Source organism: Varanus komodoensis, unplaced genomic scaffold (assembly GCF_004798865.1).
Source record: "Varanus komodoensis strain SLA01 unplaced genomic scaffold, ASM479886v1 scaffold4, whole genome shotgun sequence".
In the NCBI taxonomy this organism is placed as follows: Eukaryota; Metazoa; Chordata; class Lepidosauria; order Squamata; family Varanidae; genus Varanus; species Varanus komodoensis.
In genome coordinates this window covers 56,631,890-56,649,139 of record NW_025335941.1, presented here as the reverse complement: position 1 = coordinate 56,649,139, position 17,250 = coordinate 56,631,890, and the positions used below count along the sequence as shown (strand labels likewise).

At 42.3% G+C, this 17,250-nt stretch overlaps 1 protein-coding gene across 1 annotated transcript in view; it reads right to left on the bottom strand.

Annotated features, from left to right (window-relative positions):
- Positions 1-1,909: 1,909 nt before the first annotated feature.
- Positions 1,910-17,250, bottom strand: part of SLC36A4 (solute carrier family 36 member 4) — an 87,688-nt gene continuing 72,347 nt past the window's right edge. The window contains exon 9 of the mRNA XM_044442352.1: positions 1,910-5,429. Within this exon, the coding sequence (XP_044298287.1) occupies positions 5,122-5,429 (308 nt within the window). The 3' untranslated portion in view covers positions 1,910-5,121. The remainder of the gene's footprint in view (positions 5,430-17,250) is intronic.

The following is a 17,250-nucleotide window of genomic DNA, read 5'->3' as shown; positions in this document are numbered from 1 at the left end:
AGATTCTAATGCGTTGGCATTTAAGGTGAAAAAAGCCATGTCATAATGGGGACAAGCCATGGTGAACCTCAGGCTTTTCTGTGTCTTTCTTCAGCAAAGCTGAAGGAAATAGGCAGATCATTGATGAATCACTCAAAAAGAGGACAAAAAATCAATGTGCATAATATTTACATGCGAGTTTCTGCACATAGGTGCACATGTAGAAATAATTAATTGAAACAGAAACTCAGTATATCTCATAATAGTCTGAAATACTGTGATAAGGTGACCCATGTACCCTGCTCAATCTGCTGTCCAGTCACTGATGGTGGGCAAATTTAAGGCTCAGCTCTTCCTTCTGACGGATCTTCATTTTTACCATTTGGCTTTGGACTGGACAGCTCCTCACATAAAAGATCCCTTCAAAATAGAGGACAGTCCTCTGTCATTTCTTCAAACAGTGGGCTGTCCTCTGTGAAAGAGAATGTAGCCCTGCTCTACAGATACCTTTGTAAACATTTGTTTTGGTTTTGATTAACTATGGCTTGTCACTTTGTCTGAACCCAATGCACTGTAGGTAATCTTAACGATGGCTTGTTTGAAACAACCCAACTTCAAACCACTCTTTATAAAGCTGACTTGTTTCAAGATACTATAACTTTACGAACTGGGTATAGCAAACCATGAGCAATGTTATAAAAATGGAATTTTATGAAATGCATCTCATCTCCAAGGTATTGCAAAATGATCTGCAAAACAGTTTGGGGTCCACTTGTCGGAAAAGTTATTTCTCTTTCCTCCCACACACACAGCATATACCGCCCCATTATTTTTCTTTTAAATGCACAGTATAGGTGAAAAAATATTGCATTGGCATCAGGTTTTTTCCTGGAAGGACACTTTAACTGCATCTCCTTGAAATCCCATTCTTTTAGCTTGAAATTTCTTCCATCCACCAAGTTACTGCCCTGCAGTTCTAGTGTTTCATTTCAAAAGCTGGCAATATTTAGGTTCTTTACAATCCAATCCAAGGAAACAGAAACGGGAAGACCCAGGAATGTGCAAGAGCTTTACATGAGTGATATGGCTGAATTTCATGATTAGTGAGCTTGTTGAATGAAACTTGCACATTTGTCATGCTCTCTTCTGAACTTGAATCACTGTCTTATGAATGTATTAATTTCTGACTAGAACAAGAGCTTCTGAGAATGGGCAGTCTGCATCCAAACTAGAGGCCTTCTGTCTACGTCCTGAATTCGTCGTTCAGGAAAAAGTGTTATGATACCATTTTCTTTTTGTTTCAACCTCCAATAACTGAGTCTTCTTTTTTCACTACCTTGGCAAAATGTTGGATTGTATATAACATGCGTTTCATCCATAAATATGTACACAATTGCCAAAGCAGCAACGTTGGACTTCTGTTATTCGTCATGTTGACTCAGTCCATGACATGCGTGGCTGCTCCCGTCTTCAGAATATTTGTATTGCCCTGACAGGGTCTGAGGAACGCTCTTGTGTAGCACTTTCATTTCTATGAAGGATCCTTATCTGAGCTTCTCTTTCCCCCCACAGGGTGTACTGTACCTGTTGGAGGCTGTATTAATTTATAACACAAGAAGCTGGCCAGGTGCCATCTCTACAGGATGCCAGTCAAGTAAACATCACGATTTTGCTTTGCCAAAGAAACTCTGCAAAACCAAAACTCGATAATCAATCCAGCTCTGTGTTTACAGAAGAGTTGTTGTTCAGACAAACAAATTCAGAAATATTTACTAGCAGTTACAAACAGGATATGTGGCTGCCACTGAATATCACCCTTTGAACATGGCTAAGAGTGCCTTTTGCCTACTAAATTAGTGGATGCTAACTGCCCCACACCTCTGAAAAGCTACCCAAAGTGACATGTTGAAATATAGAAAAACAGAGACGATTTATGTCACAAGTTTTATTTAGATAATGTCTGCATAAGCTACCGCACACTGTACAATCTCCAAAGCTTCATGCCCAGCTTTGGTGCCTTAGGAAAGTTAATGGATACATGGTCCAGTCTTCTTTTTAATGCAACCAATGAATAAGCTACTTTAAAAGTGCCCACCATATAACCCACTTAAATATACATCCATATACTGCATATTAACATAATTCCTCTCTATCTATGCTTCACAAACACAAAAGCATCCACTGGAATTGCTTCTACTTTTCTGACATACAGATGATCACTTCTGTTGCCCCCTTAAATACTTGTTTTCAGTTTCACATTCATTCATTAGTTCCAGCTTCATCTAAGTATCTAATCTAATGCATCACTATCTTTGGCATGTATTCCTCGGAAATTTATTTCGCATGTAGTAACTGATCCAATATTAGACAAGGTAGCATTAAAAATCTTCTTTTGGAGAAGTTTCTTTTTCTTCACATTTTTAGACCAATGGGATTCAACGGAATACAAGAGCACTATTGAGACTAGGAGAATGAGTGCCCTCGAGATAAAGGCACTGCACCTGGGGAAGTCTGCTCTGAATCAGAAGTGCTTCGAAATAGAAGTCCCTACACAGTAGGAAAACATTGAAAAATACATTGTGCAAATTATGCACACACAGAACACTGAGACACAATTGTGTTTCGAGTACGGCTCCATCTGTTAACCATTTTCAAATATGTAACATCAAAATTACAGGGGAGCATTTTACACGCAAGTGGAGGACAGGAAAGAAAGCTGAAGAGCTGGGCTGTCCGATGAGAGTAGTCTGGCATGCTGGCAGGGCTGGAGACCTCCAGCCAAAACATTTGGAGTGGAATCCTTCCAAAGAATAGAAATCCAGGTGTTTCCAATGATGCGGATTCTGGATGTAACAGCCTACACTCACTTGAGGGAAAAGGCACTTATGGGATTAACAAGCATGACCTGAAGATCACAGTCCCGGCCTGGCCATCAGTGTGTGGGAGTCAAAGAGTACCGCTGGCCAAGCGTTACTCCTCCAATCTAGGGCGTATTGGCACAGACTCTGCTTGGAAGCCTCCAATGTGATTCGTAGGCCAGAAAATGGAGGATTCCAGCAGAGCTGGCAGTTTAGTATCTTCTGAAAACACACAGAAGGAGCTGCCAGAAACTAAAGTGAGGGCTGCCTTGCTCGGATACAATTAAAAAACAAAACTAGCAACTGTATGTACACTCAAGTACAAACCAGATGCAATGGCAGCAGAGCTGTGCGCCTGAATGCTAACCGGCCACCAGCCAGGTGGAAAACGAAAGGGGGAAGTCAAGAAGGACATCTGGGCAAGGCAGGGTCTTCCCACCCCTCTAGTGCAAGCTAATGTTGCGGCTGCATAGAGGCCTTCCTTTATGGCGCAAGCTGAGCACGATTTGGGTTTTGTATGTGATTAAGGATATAATCCTATGCACATTTGAAAAGTCCTACAATTCCAATCATGCCAACCATGCTTTGTAGGCTTTTCTCCTTTCTAAAATTAAATGGAATTAAATTAAATTCCTTTCTAAAATAAAATTGTCCCTTAGGAAAAACGACGGGCAGCACACTCATGCTCCAAGTCAGAGATCTGGGTTCAGAGGGGGAGTGGCATGGGCAGACTCCAGGAGGGTGGTCAGATCCTCGTGGGTTCGAGGCATGTGAAATATGGAACTCCACCACAACTGCAGTTGTACATGAAAGTGGGCTAAGCAGTCTGAAATGAAGATCCCCACAAAATCTCCTGAATTCCTAAAACCTCTCATGGCTTAGTCCGTGAAGAGCACAAAAGTCTTGTACACAAGACTTGTGTTTGTCTGCAGTTCTGTGTGGTTTGGCTCCTTCCCCATGGGATGCTGTCTTATGAAAACTCTGCAGAAATGAATGGGAATACCACAATGGCAGCTCCTAATACTTTTAGTGGAGCTTCTGCACAAGAGAAAATCCGAGGGATCATGACCAAAAGCATTCGGGCAAATGCAGCTTTCAGTGCAGAGGTTGTGTTGGTTTTTCAAGTCTTTGCAAATTACCAAGTGAGCAATTTTAAGATGTCCAGTTGATTTCAAAAAGGTCCAAAACAGTAGACTGAGCAAGACATAGTCATGTTCAGAGCTTTTGAAATCAATGGGACTTAAGATGGCCATGGTTAAATTGGGCCTCATTGATTTCTCTGGGACTGCTTTGAGCGAATCTAGATCTATTCCATTAACTCTTTCATTGCACTTAAGGCATCAACACAATGCCAGTGCTCATTTCCTTTAAAAGGTGGACGAAAACATGAAAGAATCAAAACATGTTATTTCCATTTAAAGTGAAAGTCTGCAGAAATATCTCCTTGAAATAAACAGCACCAAAATACAAATACAGAAGTGCTCTGTAACGTTTGGAATAAATAATAAAATACACCATTTTGCTGAGCTGTAGGGCAGCAATTCTGTATAATGGAGGGCAAGGGAACGGCTTCAATAGCTTATGTGATGATTCATCATAATGGCTCCCTTTTGCTCAAATGGTCCAGGCAGAAGTTGCGTGTGCAAGATCCCATCACAGTAGGAGCCAATTTTGATGTTCTGGATTCTGCAACAAGACTGTTGTGACAAAGGCATCGTCTGTAAGACATACTGCTTTTCAGACATTAGGAAAAATTGTTAACATATCTAGTCCCCATGTTCCCCCGCATAACCTTCCACTAGGAATTCTGTTAGTTTCGTTATACTTCATGTTTGGAACAGCCAACTTCCCAGGGAAAAAATGAGCTAATCCAAGACCTGGCCAGTTGCGGAACAAAACCCCATAAAAATGAAAGTGGATTTATGGAAAAATTACATTGCCTTCATTTTTGTCAGCCAAGCAAGGAGTCAGGTAGTGCTTGGCTTTTTGGTCCCTTTGCAAAAGAACACACAGGTGGCCATAAGGCTTGGGCAGAGCACCCTTCCCTGGATGATGCTCTGCAGCGGTCAAATGGAAAGGAAGGAAGGAAAGAAAAGTGAGATCTTGGTCTGACTGCTTTTGCATTATGGACCAAAGTAAGTTTTAGGTTTTCAGACATAATTTCAAATGACTCCCATCTAAAAAACCTACACAATTGGAATCTGTCTTTCTCTTTGGTTCTCAGATATATCCACAGTAAAAACAAACTAACAAAAAACCCAGGAGAGTTGTGATCTTCCAAATATTAATTAGCACCCATGGTTGGGTGTGACGTAGTATTGAAACAGTCAGTCATTCCTGTAGCATTAACGGAAATCAAGGCAGCCGGACAAATAATCTCCTGGATGGTCACATAGGTGCCAGTTAGAAATCCAATAACTCCAAAGGAGGTTATAGAAATATCTTTCAGTATTATCCATGAACTTTGTTTCTCCTTGTAGTAAGTGAAGATTTCAACCAATGGCGGCAAGATCAAGGCCAACGTGCTGCTGCTTATGGCTCCAACAAGAGCGATCACTATATCCAGGCGAGGGATAGAAACTGCTAGAGCACCTGAACAGAGACAGAAAAGAAAAGAAAAAAGAGGGCCTGTTATTTTTTAATTATACAAAATTTGGTATAGACATGAAGGGAAGGAAACAAAACCAAATGAGTCACAATTTGCAGAGATGGAAGTATCAGGTGGTTTCAGACATCATGTATTATTCACTGCAACTGCATAGCTAGGAAGACACTTCTCCCAATATCAGAATACACATTAACATAGAAACATAGCGAGTCAGAAGGGGTCTCCCGGGCCATCTAGTCTGACCCCCGGCTCCAGCCAGCTCCGCTCACAACATACCCACCATGTGCATGTCCAGCCTATCCTTGAACACCAGCACCAATGGGGCCTCAACCACCTCCCGGGGAAGCCCATTCCACACCCTCGGGGTCCTGACTGTCAGGAAGTGCTTCCTGGCATCCAAATGGAACCTTGGTTGAACCTCACTGAACCTCAGAAGGTGAAATGGGACCCTTCCAGGACTTGAATAGCAAAAATAACATGGAAACATGTTCTCAGCTTTATCCAGATGTTTAGTGGTGGATTGCAACACTTTAAAAAGAGAGAGGAGGCAAACAAAAACAAAGACATGTTCCAACCAAGAATAGCAGGTCCAACTGGAATGGTGTAAATGGTGATCTGCAACAGCAGGCGGTTGGACCTGATGGCCTTCTTGGCCTCTTGCAACTCTGCTATTCTATGTTTCTATAAATGCACACTATGCATCCCACCCCACAAAAGCTAAACCCAAGCTACCCAATCCCTACACCTCTAGGCCACCTTTTTGATTAGCTGCCATTAACTAGCAATTCCCCCCTTTTTCAGTCTCTCCTACTCCCGCAAAGCAGGAGGGAGGAGAGATCTATGCTCCAATATATTTGTATCCTTGCAATTCAAATGCCTATAGCAGAAAGATTATACATCTGTCCTTGTAGGCGAACAGCTATTTTAAAGTCATCTCAGCCTCCTTCAATTGAACATATAATCTCACGAGGACACATACTTGTGCAGGGATCCCTCCTGAATTTTATCTCACAGCCATCAGGTGAGGTATAGGCTAGGCTGAGAGACAAGTGACCCTGGATCACAGTTAAACTTCATGGCCAAGTAGGAATTTGAACCCAGGTCTAGTCCAACACTACCTGCTACACTGCGTTACTTCTTAACTTATGCCACATTACACTTCTTATGCTGAACAATTGTCCTATAGCCAAGTAAGTACAGCTTGTTGGTGAATTGCAGTGGGGGTGCAAACGCCATGAGAAAACCAGTGCACCATAAATGGTGTTAATCAGTGCACAGAGGAACAGAGAACTTTTATATTCTGGAGTACAAAGGACAGGTAGAAAGAGAACCTGTCAAATGGAGGGTAAGCGCTAGAAAGGCATTTTTAAAATTCCCAGCAGGAGCCATTCTAACAAAGCTCCCCAAGACAGCTTGTACTTAAAACTGGCACATACACAATTAATGCAATACAATTGGAGAAGGTAAAACAAAAACAGGTGTTGGCCCATTAACTATGAAAGCAGTACCACTGCGGACTAATGTTCATCTGAGCATGGAGCAGAGAAGGGCCGTCCCAGCTGTGTGGCGGACCACGTGTAACCATCTGGCAGGCCCCAGTGTGGAAAGTGTCTGTTGAGAACTGAAGTTACAATTGTTTACTCAGACATTTCCCAATGTTGGCATTGCCCCTGGTGATTTTGGTGAGATGCTTAATTGTTTCTTACTGTTTTACCCATCTGTTTTATGGTATTTAATCGTGATTTAATATTGAGCAATGCTTTGGGATTATCATTTTTAAAAGAAAAGCAGTATAGATGTTTTCCAAAGCAAATGCAGCAAGGGAAAGACCCCACAGGGAGGATTCTAAGCTCATTCAGCCAAACAGAATCTCCCATAATACTTTTCTGCGGAATTGGGGGGCATAGGGGAAGCGGTCCAGCCAATGCAATCCCACTCCCTCTGCAAGGGTACAGTTGAATAACACCTGGATAGGACTACAAGCTGATGCCCTCCAGGTGTGCTGGCCTGCAATTCCATCACTTCATTTGGAGGGTCTGGGTTGGAGAGACACCAATCCTCTTACTAAAATTATATTCTGAAAAGCATTAAGCTAAGTCATTTTCCCCAGGTTTTGGGAGAAGAGGTAGAATTATATAGGAAATTCCCAACAAAAAAGGTATTTTTTTTTAAATTCCCAAATGATTTAATTTGATCCTGTTTCTCTTTCCATTCATACCTGTTGACCCTTCTGAACCTGCAAGAGCAATGTATATAACATACAATAGGAAAAACTAGTTTTCTGCCCCTACAAAAAGTAGTGGACCATCCAAGTTCTCACGTGTGGGGGTGGGTGAGTGGAAGGGTGTCTCTGAGTGACTGTGTAGCTCACCCCCAAGTGAACTGACAAACCAACTCAGAAAGGTCGAAGCCACACATCAATTCTGCTCTGTGACAACTGAAGCATTTAGCCTCTGACACTGAAACAGGCTTGTGCCAAATGGCAGAACATAAGTTCATGAATATGTGGAAAGCTGAAGTAATGAAGAGAGGTGCACTTTTAAGGCACGGCCAGCTAAGTGGATGTGGTGGGTGGAATCATTAAATGTAAATTCTTTGCTGTAACAGACCTCCTTCAATTCTCCACAAGCAGCCATAATCAAGTATAATTATTCATTAGTCATTCTCAACTGATATGTCTAAAATTCAGGTTGACTGTGACAATGGGGAAATTATTTACTTGGCTTTAAAAAAGTTAAGTACCTTAAGTGTAATGACCGAAAATTTCTGTATACGTATTTATCTGGAAAGCATGACAAAACAGCAAAGGGGGAGAATCTTGATATGAATTGTATTGCTTTGCCATCTGCAACAAGGCAGACTTCGGGAGAGGGCAATGTCAGCGGTGGGCAGGGGACTTGTTTACAGAATTCTCCCCCCGAGAGACTCACCAGCTCCCACCTGCTATAACTTTGGCACCAGAAATTTTACATTCTGAACAATTTTAATCTGACACTTTTGATTGCTGATCTTCACTGTGATTGTGTTTAACTTTTGTGTTAGTTTTAGTGTTGTTGTTTTTGTTGTTGTTACTATAACTATTTGCTGGGGGCTTTTTGCCTAAAGGGAGAAATATAAGAGGTATAAAAAGAAATAAAATAGGAATTTTACTCTGTGGCAGATTGAGATTCTGTTCTACACACCAGGTGATACCCAGTTGACCCTTTCTAGCAACATGAGCTTCCTCAGTCTCACAGTCTGGTGTCCACAGCAGCTGTTCGGAGTGTGTGGATATGGGTGTATGTTGACAAAAAGTAGGAGCGGGATAGACACTGTATACACTTCAGTTTAACAAGCTTGCCTTATCTTAGCATGGCCCTAAACTGAGGTGTAGCAATAGCTGTATGGGACCGTAAGAATTGAGGCCTTTGAACTGTGGCGCTGGAGAAGACTCCTGAGAGTCCTGTGGATTGCAAAGAGATAGAGCCAGCCAGTCCTAGAGGAGATCAACCCTGACGGCTCTTTAGAAGGCCAGATCCTGAAGATGAAACTCAAATACTTTGGCCACCTAATGAGAAGGAAGGACTCCCTGGAGAAGAGCCTAATGCTGGGAACAATAGATGGGAAAAGAAGAAGGGGACGGCAAAGGATGAGGTGGCTGGAGGGAGTCACTGGGGCAGTGGGTGTGGGCTTTGGTGGACTCTGGGAGATGGTGGAGGACAGGAGGGCCTGGAAGAATGTTGTCCATGGGGTCGCGATGGGTCGGACATGACTTTGCAACTAAACAAATAAACAAAAAAATAGCTGTACGATGCCAGTATCTCCAGCCTGATCTTTAACAAGACTAAATGTTTTTAATTACCAAATGATATTTACATATTTCTATTACGTGGAAGCCAATTCTTTATTTCAAATCAAACAGGTCTTCAGACATAAACTTAGCTGTTATGAGCTCTTAGAGTTGTTTTTAAACAAGTTTAGCTGAAGATAAACGTATTCAATAATAAGAATGCCACAAATAATATTCTGGCCATTCTGCATTTCTCGCAGGGATGACACTTACGCCCTGTAAGTGGCAGTGAGCCCCTCTCCATATCTGACTGCACTTCCATAGGTGCCTGCATAGAAAACTTTCTCTACCTTATTCAGCCATCAGTTATGAACTGGCACTATTGCAGGCCATTTCGCAAAGGAAAGACTTAATTAACTAGAAAAGTAATTATATAAACTAGTTTAATATAATTAATTAGAGCAGGGACTTACGGGTCCCAGTGAGACAACAGAATGAGTCCCAACAGGATTCTCTCTGCCATAACGTTGTTAAGTGGAACAGACGCAGCTGATTTGCTGCTTAACCATTCAGAGACTAAAATTTTTCGAGGAACAGCATCAGCGTGCAGCAGAAGGCAGCCACCTCGCTTTCTTCTGTGATCTCAGCAAGAGTGAAAAGAACCAGATCCTTGATTCCCCCAGAATCATTTTCCAGACAAGAAGCTTGATTCCCAAATCGACAGCTTTTTTGTCTTTGTCTGTCTTATGATTGTGAAGGGCAACTGCATTTGGCACACATTTCAATGCGAGCTCACTCACTCTACCCTTCCCAATCCCATGCATGACCCAAAACAGAGCAACTCCACAATACTCCTACTTTTCCAAATTTTGCAAAACCATTTGCTAGATCCTAAACACATGTATGCAACAATTTATCATTTCTATTTAGATTTTTATCTGCCTCTAACTGGCAAGCAGGGAACAACTCACCATTTGAAAACAACGCCCAAAGCGGGGAAGATAAAACACATGCAAACAAGCGTGCAAAGTAGGGGAGGCTGAAAGGTAATGACTAGCCCAAAGCCAGCCACTCAGTTCACTGGATAAGTGGGTACTTGAACTTGGCTTATGTCATTATTTATATGTTATCAGAAAACAAACAGCACAAACATCCCCTCGAGAAATAATCCATCTGTCTCAGCACTCCCCAAAGTGCCCTCTTCTTATCCTGTCACCTTCACAGCAATGTAGATACTGCAAACACAGCCCATTCCTGTGGAAAGATGGGGCACTTTTCCCCATTGCCCATGCACAATGCTTCCCTCCCACCATATATGCCCACTCATATTGGAATGGATGCCAATCACACCACTTCAGCCATGTGTGTAGCAACCATTCTTACAATGCAACATATTACACTATAGCCCATCCCTCCATTCACAGCTTGATAAAATCAATTGATGGTCATATTAGCCTGTTTCCCCGAAAATAAGACCTAACCAGAAAATAAACCCTAGCATGATTTTTAGGATGCTTGTAATATAAGTCCCGGGATGCAGGTGGTGCAGTGGTTTAAACTGCTGTGCTGCTGGGCTGGTTGATCGGAAGGTCGACGGTTCGAATTTGCTCAACGGGGTGAGTTCCCGCTGCTCCATCCCAGCTCCTGCCAACCTTGCAGTTTGAAAGCATGCAAATGCAAGTAGATCAAAAGGTACCACTTCGGTGGGCAGGTAACAGCGTTCCGTGCACTTTGGTGTTTAGTCATGCCGGCCACATGACCACGGAGACTGTCTGGGGACAAACGCTGGCTCTCTCAGCTAGGAAACGGAGATGAGCACCGACCCCTCGAGTCAGGCATGACTGGACTTAACATCAAGGGGAAACCTTTACCTTTTAATATAAGCCCTACCCCAAAAACAAGCCCCAGTTAAGATCATCAGCCAGACAGACACATTTTGTACATCCGTTGCAACACAATTTGGGGTTTGAAGAGTTATGAAGAAGATGACAGGACTGTATTTGAATATATGTAGATTTTTGTACATGAATAAATGTAGATTCTTGTACATGAAAAAATATGACATCACCTGAAAATAAGCCCTAGTGTGTCTTTTGAAGCAAAAATTAATATAAGACCCAATCTTATTTTCAGGGAAACACAGTAATGGAAGCCTATCCACTTATTCTCTCATCTTAATTTTTAATTTAATTTAATAAAACATTTCTAACCCACCCTTTACAGCAGGGTCTCAGGATGGCTTACAGACATGAAATCCATGACAATGATAAAAATATAATCAATAAAATAAGAATAGAAGTCAGAATAAATAAATTAGGGGGGAAGCGACTGTTGGCTTAAACTTTAAAATCCTTATTCTTAAAATGATGTTCAAATAAAAAGGTTTTCACCTGGTGCCAAAAAGAGTAAAGACTTGGCGCCGGGAGAACCTCTCTGGGGAGAGCACTCCACAATCTTAAGTATCCCAAAAGTGCCTCAGCGCTTGCTTTGAATTCCCTGGATTCTCCAATGCATCTTCATTTGGATAGGAACATCTCTCAAAGGAAGACCAAGTAACATTTTAGCCTTTGGGAGGAGTGAGTGGGACAGGCTAAGCAGAGGTGAAATCACTTGCCCAAGGCTGCCTTCATGTATGAACAAGAATTTGGACATCTGTTTTCTACATCCAAAGCCAAAAATCCATTTTGATGTTCCAATATACCACACCACAGTGAACAGAAATTAGACAAATTAAAAACACAAACTGGAAAAGAAATGGCCGCAAGCAATGCTTGTTTTACATACTATTCAGTATCTTAGCTTGCAAGGAACAAAGTTTTAAAAATGAACTAGGAGCTTGTTAACTCGAGTGTGCAATAAAAGAAAGGCTAGGCTTGCTAATTGCTGCCACGTGCTTGACATCCTTGATCTGTAGGATATGCCCTCAGTTGAAGACATCCCTTTTCTGCAGAAAAGTTCCAAAATGTCTTGAAATCCCCAGATGCTGCAAGTAATGAAGGCAGGAAACATGTGTTGCCTGTAGCCAATTTGTTTCGAAGGCATGGCAGTAATTAAGCGGAGCATGAATACAAGAAAAAACCCACACTATTTGAATTGTACTAAGTCAACCAGGTGAAAGATTTGATGATTTAACAATATACCTGTAAAACCAGTTAAAAAAATACAGAATAATGACTGCTAAAAAACACAAGAATCCTCAAATTAAGATGCTTTCCTCGAGAAAAAAAAACAAAACTAACTTTCAACATGTTAAAAAGTAGACCGTGCATCGAGCTGGTTGGGTTGAAAAAGTATGACTATCTCTCACTTACAGTTACTTGAGTTTAAGTTGTGGTGGGGAAGGGGCATATTTTCTGTTGAGGCCCACATTTCCCTGGGATGAATCCATCAGGGATTGCATAGCAGAGGGGGAAGAGCCAAGATGGTGCTGACAAAGATGCGGTTTGCTTTTGCCAAAGGCCTGAACTGGTTGTTGTTTGCAGTGGGTTGCACAAGATGTTGGCCAAGGGCCACAGGATGCCCGCTTCTGTTCATCCGAACAGCCTTGATTTCTTTAGGTCCATACAGGGAGAAGGGACTTATCCAGGCTTGGAAATAACCACTGCCTCTCGTGGCATGCAGTCTGAGATGCTATTATTTATTGAGGTATTGATTTGAGTTGTGCCCAGTGTTCCTTCCAAGAAAAGGAAGGAAGCTGAGAGATGTAGATAAGTGAAAGCTTAATTAAAAAACAGCTAGAGGAAAACACAATTACAAACAAAATCAAAACAGCATCCCAGCCCAACAGGCCACCTTACCTTACCTTACATACAAAAGATCCATTTGACTAAAACTACATTTGCCTGCTGGGGAAGGGCAAGAAGGAGGGAGCCAAGTGAGCTTCCCTCGGCGGAGAGTACCGAGGCTTGGGAGTCCTTCCCTTGGACCTCTCCCAAAGACCTTAAAACTTAAGCATAGGAGAAGGTGTTCTTTCAGGTACCCTGCTGTATGCAAGTTCTCCCTCACTCCATTCATCCCTCCTTCCGGCCTGCGGTAGGTGACAAACACAGGTATGTGTGGAATAGTCCCTGGTTTGGAAATGGAAAGCAAATTTGCCTCTGTTCTCTCAGAAGCAGAAGAGAGAGAAATAAGAAATGCAGCTGTGAGGAACACACTGTGCAAGATGAACTCTGCTTTTATATTCCGGCAAAAACAAAGCCAATAGTTACAGCTAATATCTAGGACAGCAGTGATCTTCTCTTGGATGCTGCCACCCGAGAAAGGCAGCATCCTTCATCATTGTCGTCATTACCATTAGGCAATGAACAAAATCACAAGAGAGGCAGAAGGGGTCCTAAGGGTGCCCCCGAGAAGTGCCTTTCCCCATGGTTTATGTCAGTGCTGTTTCCATTACCAAAGCAAGCAAAAGGCTCATCCATGGGAAAATGGTTTGGAATTGCCCAAACTGATATAGTCTAATGTAAGCCCTACTTAGAACAGAATCACTGAAATAAACGGAAGTCCCATTAATTTAAATAGGTCTATTCTAAGTAGGACTTATCTGGATTTTACACTCATTTTTCTATTGTGCAGATGTAATCATCAAAGACACACAAAACCTCCAAAGCCATTTTTTTTCCAAGCAGACACATCCCTTGTTTTACACCATGATAAAGTGTAAAGTGTTTTATTTCCCTTGCTGTATCTCCATTATGAAGCTTGAGGGTGGATATAATGTTTAAAAATATATAACCGACAAATTAGATGTTACTCAAAGAACATCAGCACTGGGCATCAGGACTTGGGCTGGTGGTTGACAGGTTAAACAGCTGGCCTTAATATAAGATGCTACTATTATTATTACTACTATTAATATTATTACATTGCCTTTACATTTCACCTTTCTTCCTCCTGCAAGAAACCCAAGGCAGTTTACAAGGTTCTCCTCTCCATTTTATCCTCACAACAACGACCCTGTAAGGTGGGTTGGGCTGAGAGGCAGGGACTGGCCTGACATCACCCAGCGCACTTCATGGCTGAGTGAGGACTAGAAGCCAGGTCTCTTGAATCTCAGACCAGGCCTCTTAACCCCTTCACCACACTGGTCATGGGACTGGCACAGGCTGGCCGAAGCCAACAAAGCTCCTTGTTTGTCAGATTCTTCCTATCGGTACAAAGAAGGCTGGAAATGCTGCAGGCTGGAAGAAGGGCTACAGAGCAAATTCTGGACAGTCCGAGCAGCAGGAAAAATTCCAGAGAAGCCGCCCAGTCCATCTGTTGCAACAAAAACAGAAGAAAGTTTCATGGCACCTTAAAGAAGAACAATTTACTCTGGCATCTCATTTTGTGGACGCAGATGAAGTGTACAGTATCCATCTGAGCTCATGCGGGAACGAATTTGTGCATTTTAAGATGCCACAAGACTCTGGCTTTTGTTGTGTCAGTTTCTTAAATTCCTATGTTTGTTTTAGATTGGGGTGGGAAGCCCCTTCAATCTAAGGCCAAATTCATTTTAGAGATGCTCTTGGAGACCTCATCCCAGTGGTCGGAGGAACCAAAGCAAAGTGCTGGGGCCAAGCACACCAAATATACACCAGCCTATCGTAGCAGAAAGCTTTTACTGCCAGTATCTAAGGCCTGGCAGAAGCATTTTAACTTAAGAATAGAGGTGAAGCAAAAAAAAAGTCAAGAAAGCACCAAACATTTGAAGGCCAGGGAAAGAAGATGCAATTAAGTATACAAAATTATGCATAGTCTAGATTAGGGGACATTATCTCCCCCTCTCAAAGCACTAGAACCCAAAGGGGTCATACCATCAAGCTTATTGGTAGGAGATTCAAGACAGACAGAAGGAAGTACTCGTTCACCTACCACATAGTTAAACCAGGGGATGCACTACTACAAGGCGCAGTGGTGGTCTTCAACTTTGTTGTTGTTATGTGCTGACATGTCACCTCCAACTTATGGAGATCCAAAGAATGAAAGCCCGCCAAAAAGTCTTGCCCACAACAGCCCTGCTCAGCTCTTTGGCCATCAGTTCAGAAAGCTTTACAAGGGGATTAGACAAATTTGCTGAGAAGGCTATCAATGGCTACTAGTTCTGACTAGGGTTGGGCTGAACTGTATCCGAACCCAAGCATTTGCAGGCTTCCTCTTGTGCTCAGCCCAGCCTTCTAAAGCAAGCCAAACTGAGAGAACGTCAATGAACACTCACAATCCCCCGTCATGCAACCAGCAACCTTCTTCCACATCAGTTGCAGCAACCCAAGAGCCAACTGCAGCTGGCGCGGAAGAGGGATGCGGCTTGGTCATGGGGGTGCTTTCCTGGCAAGCCTTCTTCGGCATCCGCTGAAGCCACTCAAAGGGTGATTGTGCTTGGCACACGAGAGGGGCACTGCTAATGGTCGTGAGGGGCTGTTTTCCTGGTGAGCCCCTCATGACCAGCCTTCTTGGCATTCGTTGCAGACACTCAAACAGCAGCTGATCTTGGTGCATGAGAAGGGTGTTGCTTATACAGTGTGTGTGACTCAGCTCCTGGCAAGTGCCCCAAGACTGGGTGCTCTTACCAGGAACGTGGACTCCAGGCAGCTGTAAAGCAGAGCAGTCTGGGGAGATGAACCCAGGGAATCCAACAGATTCCCACCCCTAAGTCCTCATACATCCCTAGTCCTGATAAGCATATTTCATTCATTCATTCATTTATATTCCCATGTACATGCTGCCAATTACTTTAAAAAGTCCCTAGGCAGCTTACAAAATCTTATAAATACATTTGCTACCCTGGTACCAGAGACAATATACCTGTGTACACCACCTGCTAGAGAATGTAAGCAGGAGGGTGCTTCCAATCCACACCGGACTTGCAGACTTCCTGCAAGTAGCTAGATGGCCACTTGACACAGTGCTTGACAAGGAAGAACATTCAACTAATCCAACATGGCTTTTCTTATATTCTTTCCGCCACTGCAAGACAGCATTTTTCTTTCTTTCATTTTTAAAGTAGAGGCAGTCGCTGAGTTACAAACATCCAAGTTACGAACAACCCATACTTATGAACAAACTGTCCTAAAGTCTATTAATTTTTTTAAAATTACAGCAGGAAATTGTCATTACCATAAAGAGAGAGGAAGTGAAAGAGGAGAGAGGAAGGCCTCCAAAACATGCCTTCCTGCCCCACCCATCTCTTTGGCATTTCCTTGCTGCAAAGAGGAGGCACTGTTGCGTTTGGGCAGGGATGGGGCTAGAGATATTCATGCTTTTTCCACTTTCATAGGGATCCTGCAACCTAACCTCTGCACATATGGAGCATCTACTATATGTGATCTGACTTGCATACACATTTAACTGAAATATAAATTTCTGTTTTCCCAATAACAGAACTTGTTCATAATGTTTGTCTTGTATATATTTTTACCTATCTATGCATATGAAACACTTAAGAAATACTTCCTTATTCTCTAAAATATCTTAAACATGATACAGCATTGTAATAATTATAATAATACAGAAATAACAAAAGTACTGAAGAGAGAGAGAGAGAATCTGTATGTACGTGTGTTGGTATACAGTATTGTTTAAAAAACACATAAAAGAAACAGTTCTTAAAACAGTTTTGCACATTCTTGAGATAATATTAAGCCTAACATTTCTTGATGATGATGGAGATGGAGCTGGTTCTAGAGAGTCAGGTTTGATTGATTGTGCTGCTGGAGTGGGAGCAGGATGGTTACTACTAGCAAAGCTTTCTTGAAATAGGCATCAAGGGTTGTTTGTACAGCCATTTTTCCTTTTGTTACCATAAATAGCCATGTAGCAGCTGAGGGCCTGGTTACAAGGGCAGATGCTACAGAAAAACCAAAGGGGAACTATGTGTCTTACACATGCCCCAAAACACACTGGCTTGGGTATGCTCAAGCTGATGCCCAGAACAAAAGCTGCATCTCTAGGGAACTAGGTTGACATCGATGATGTATCACCAAACACATCACATAGTTATCTAGAGACAGTCATGATTATCTCCAGTGAATCTCTATTTCTAGAGAAAAGCCATGAATATC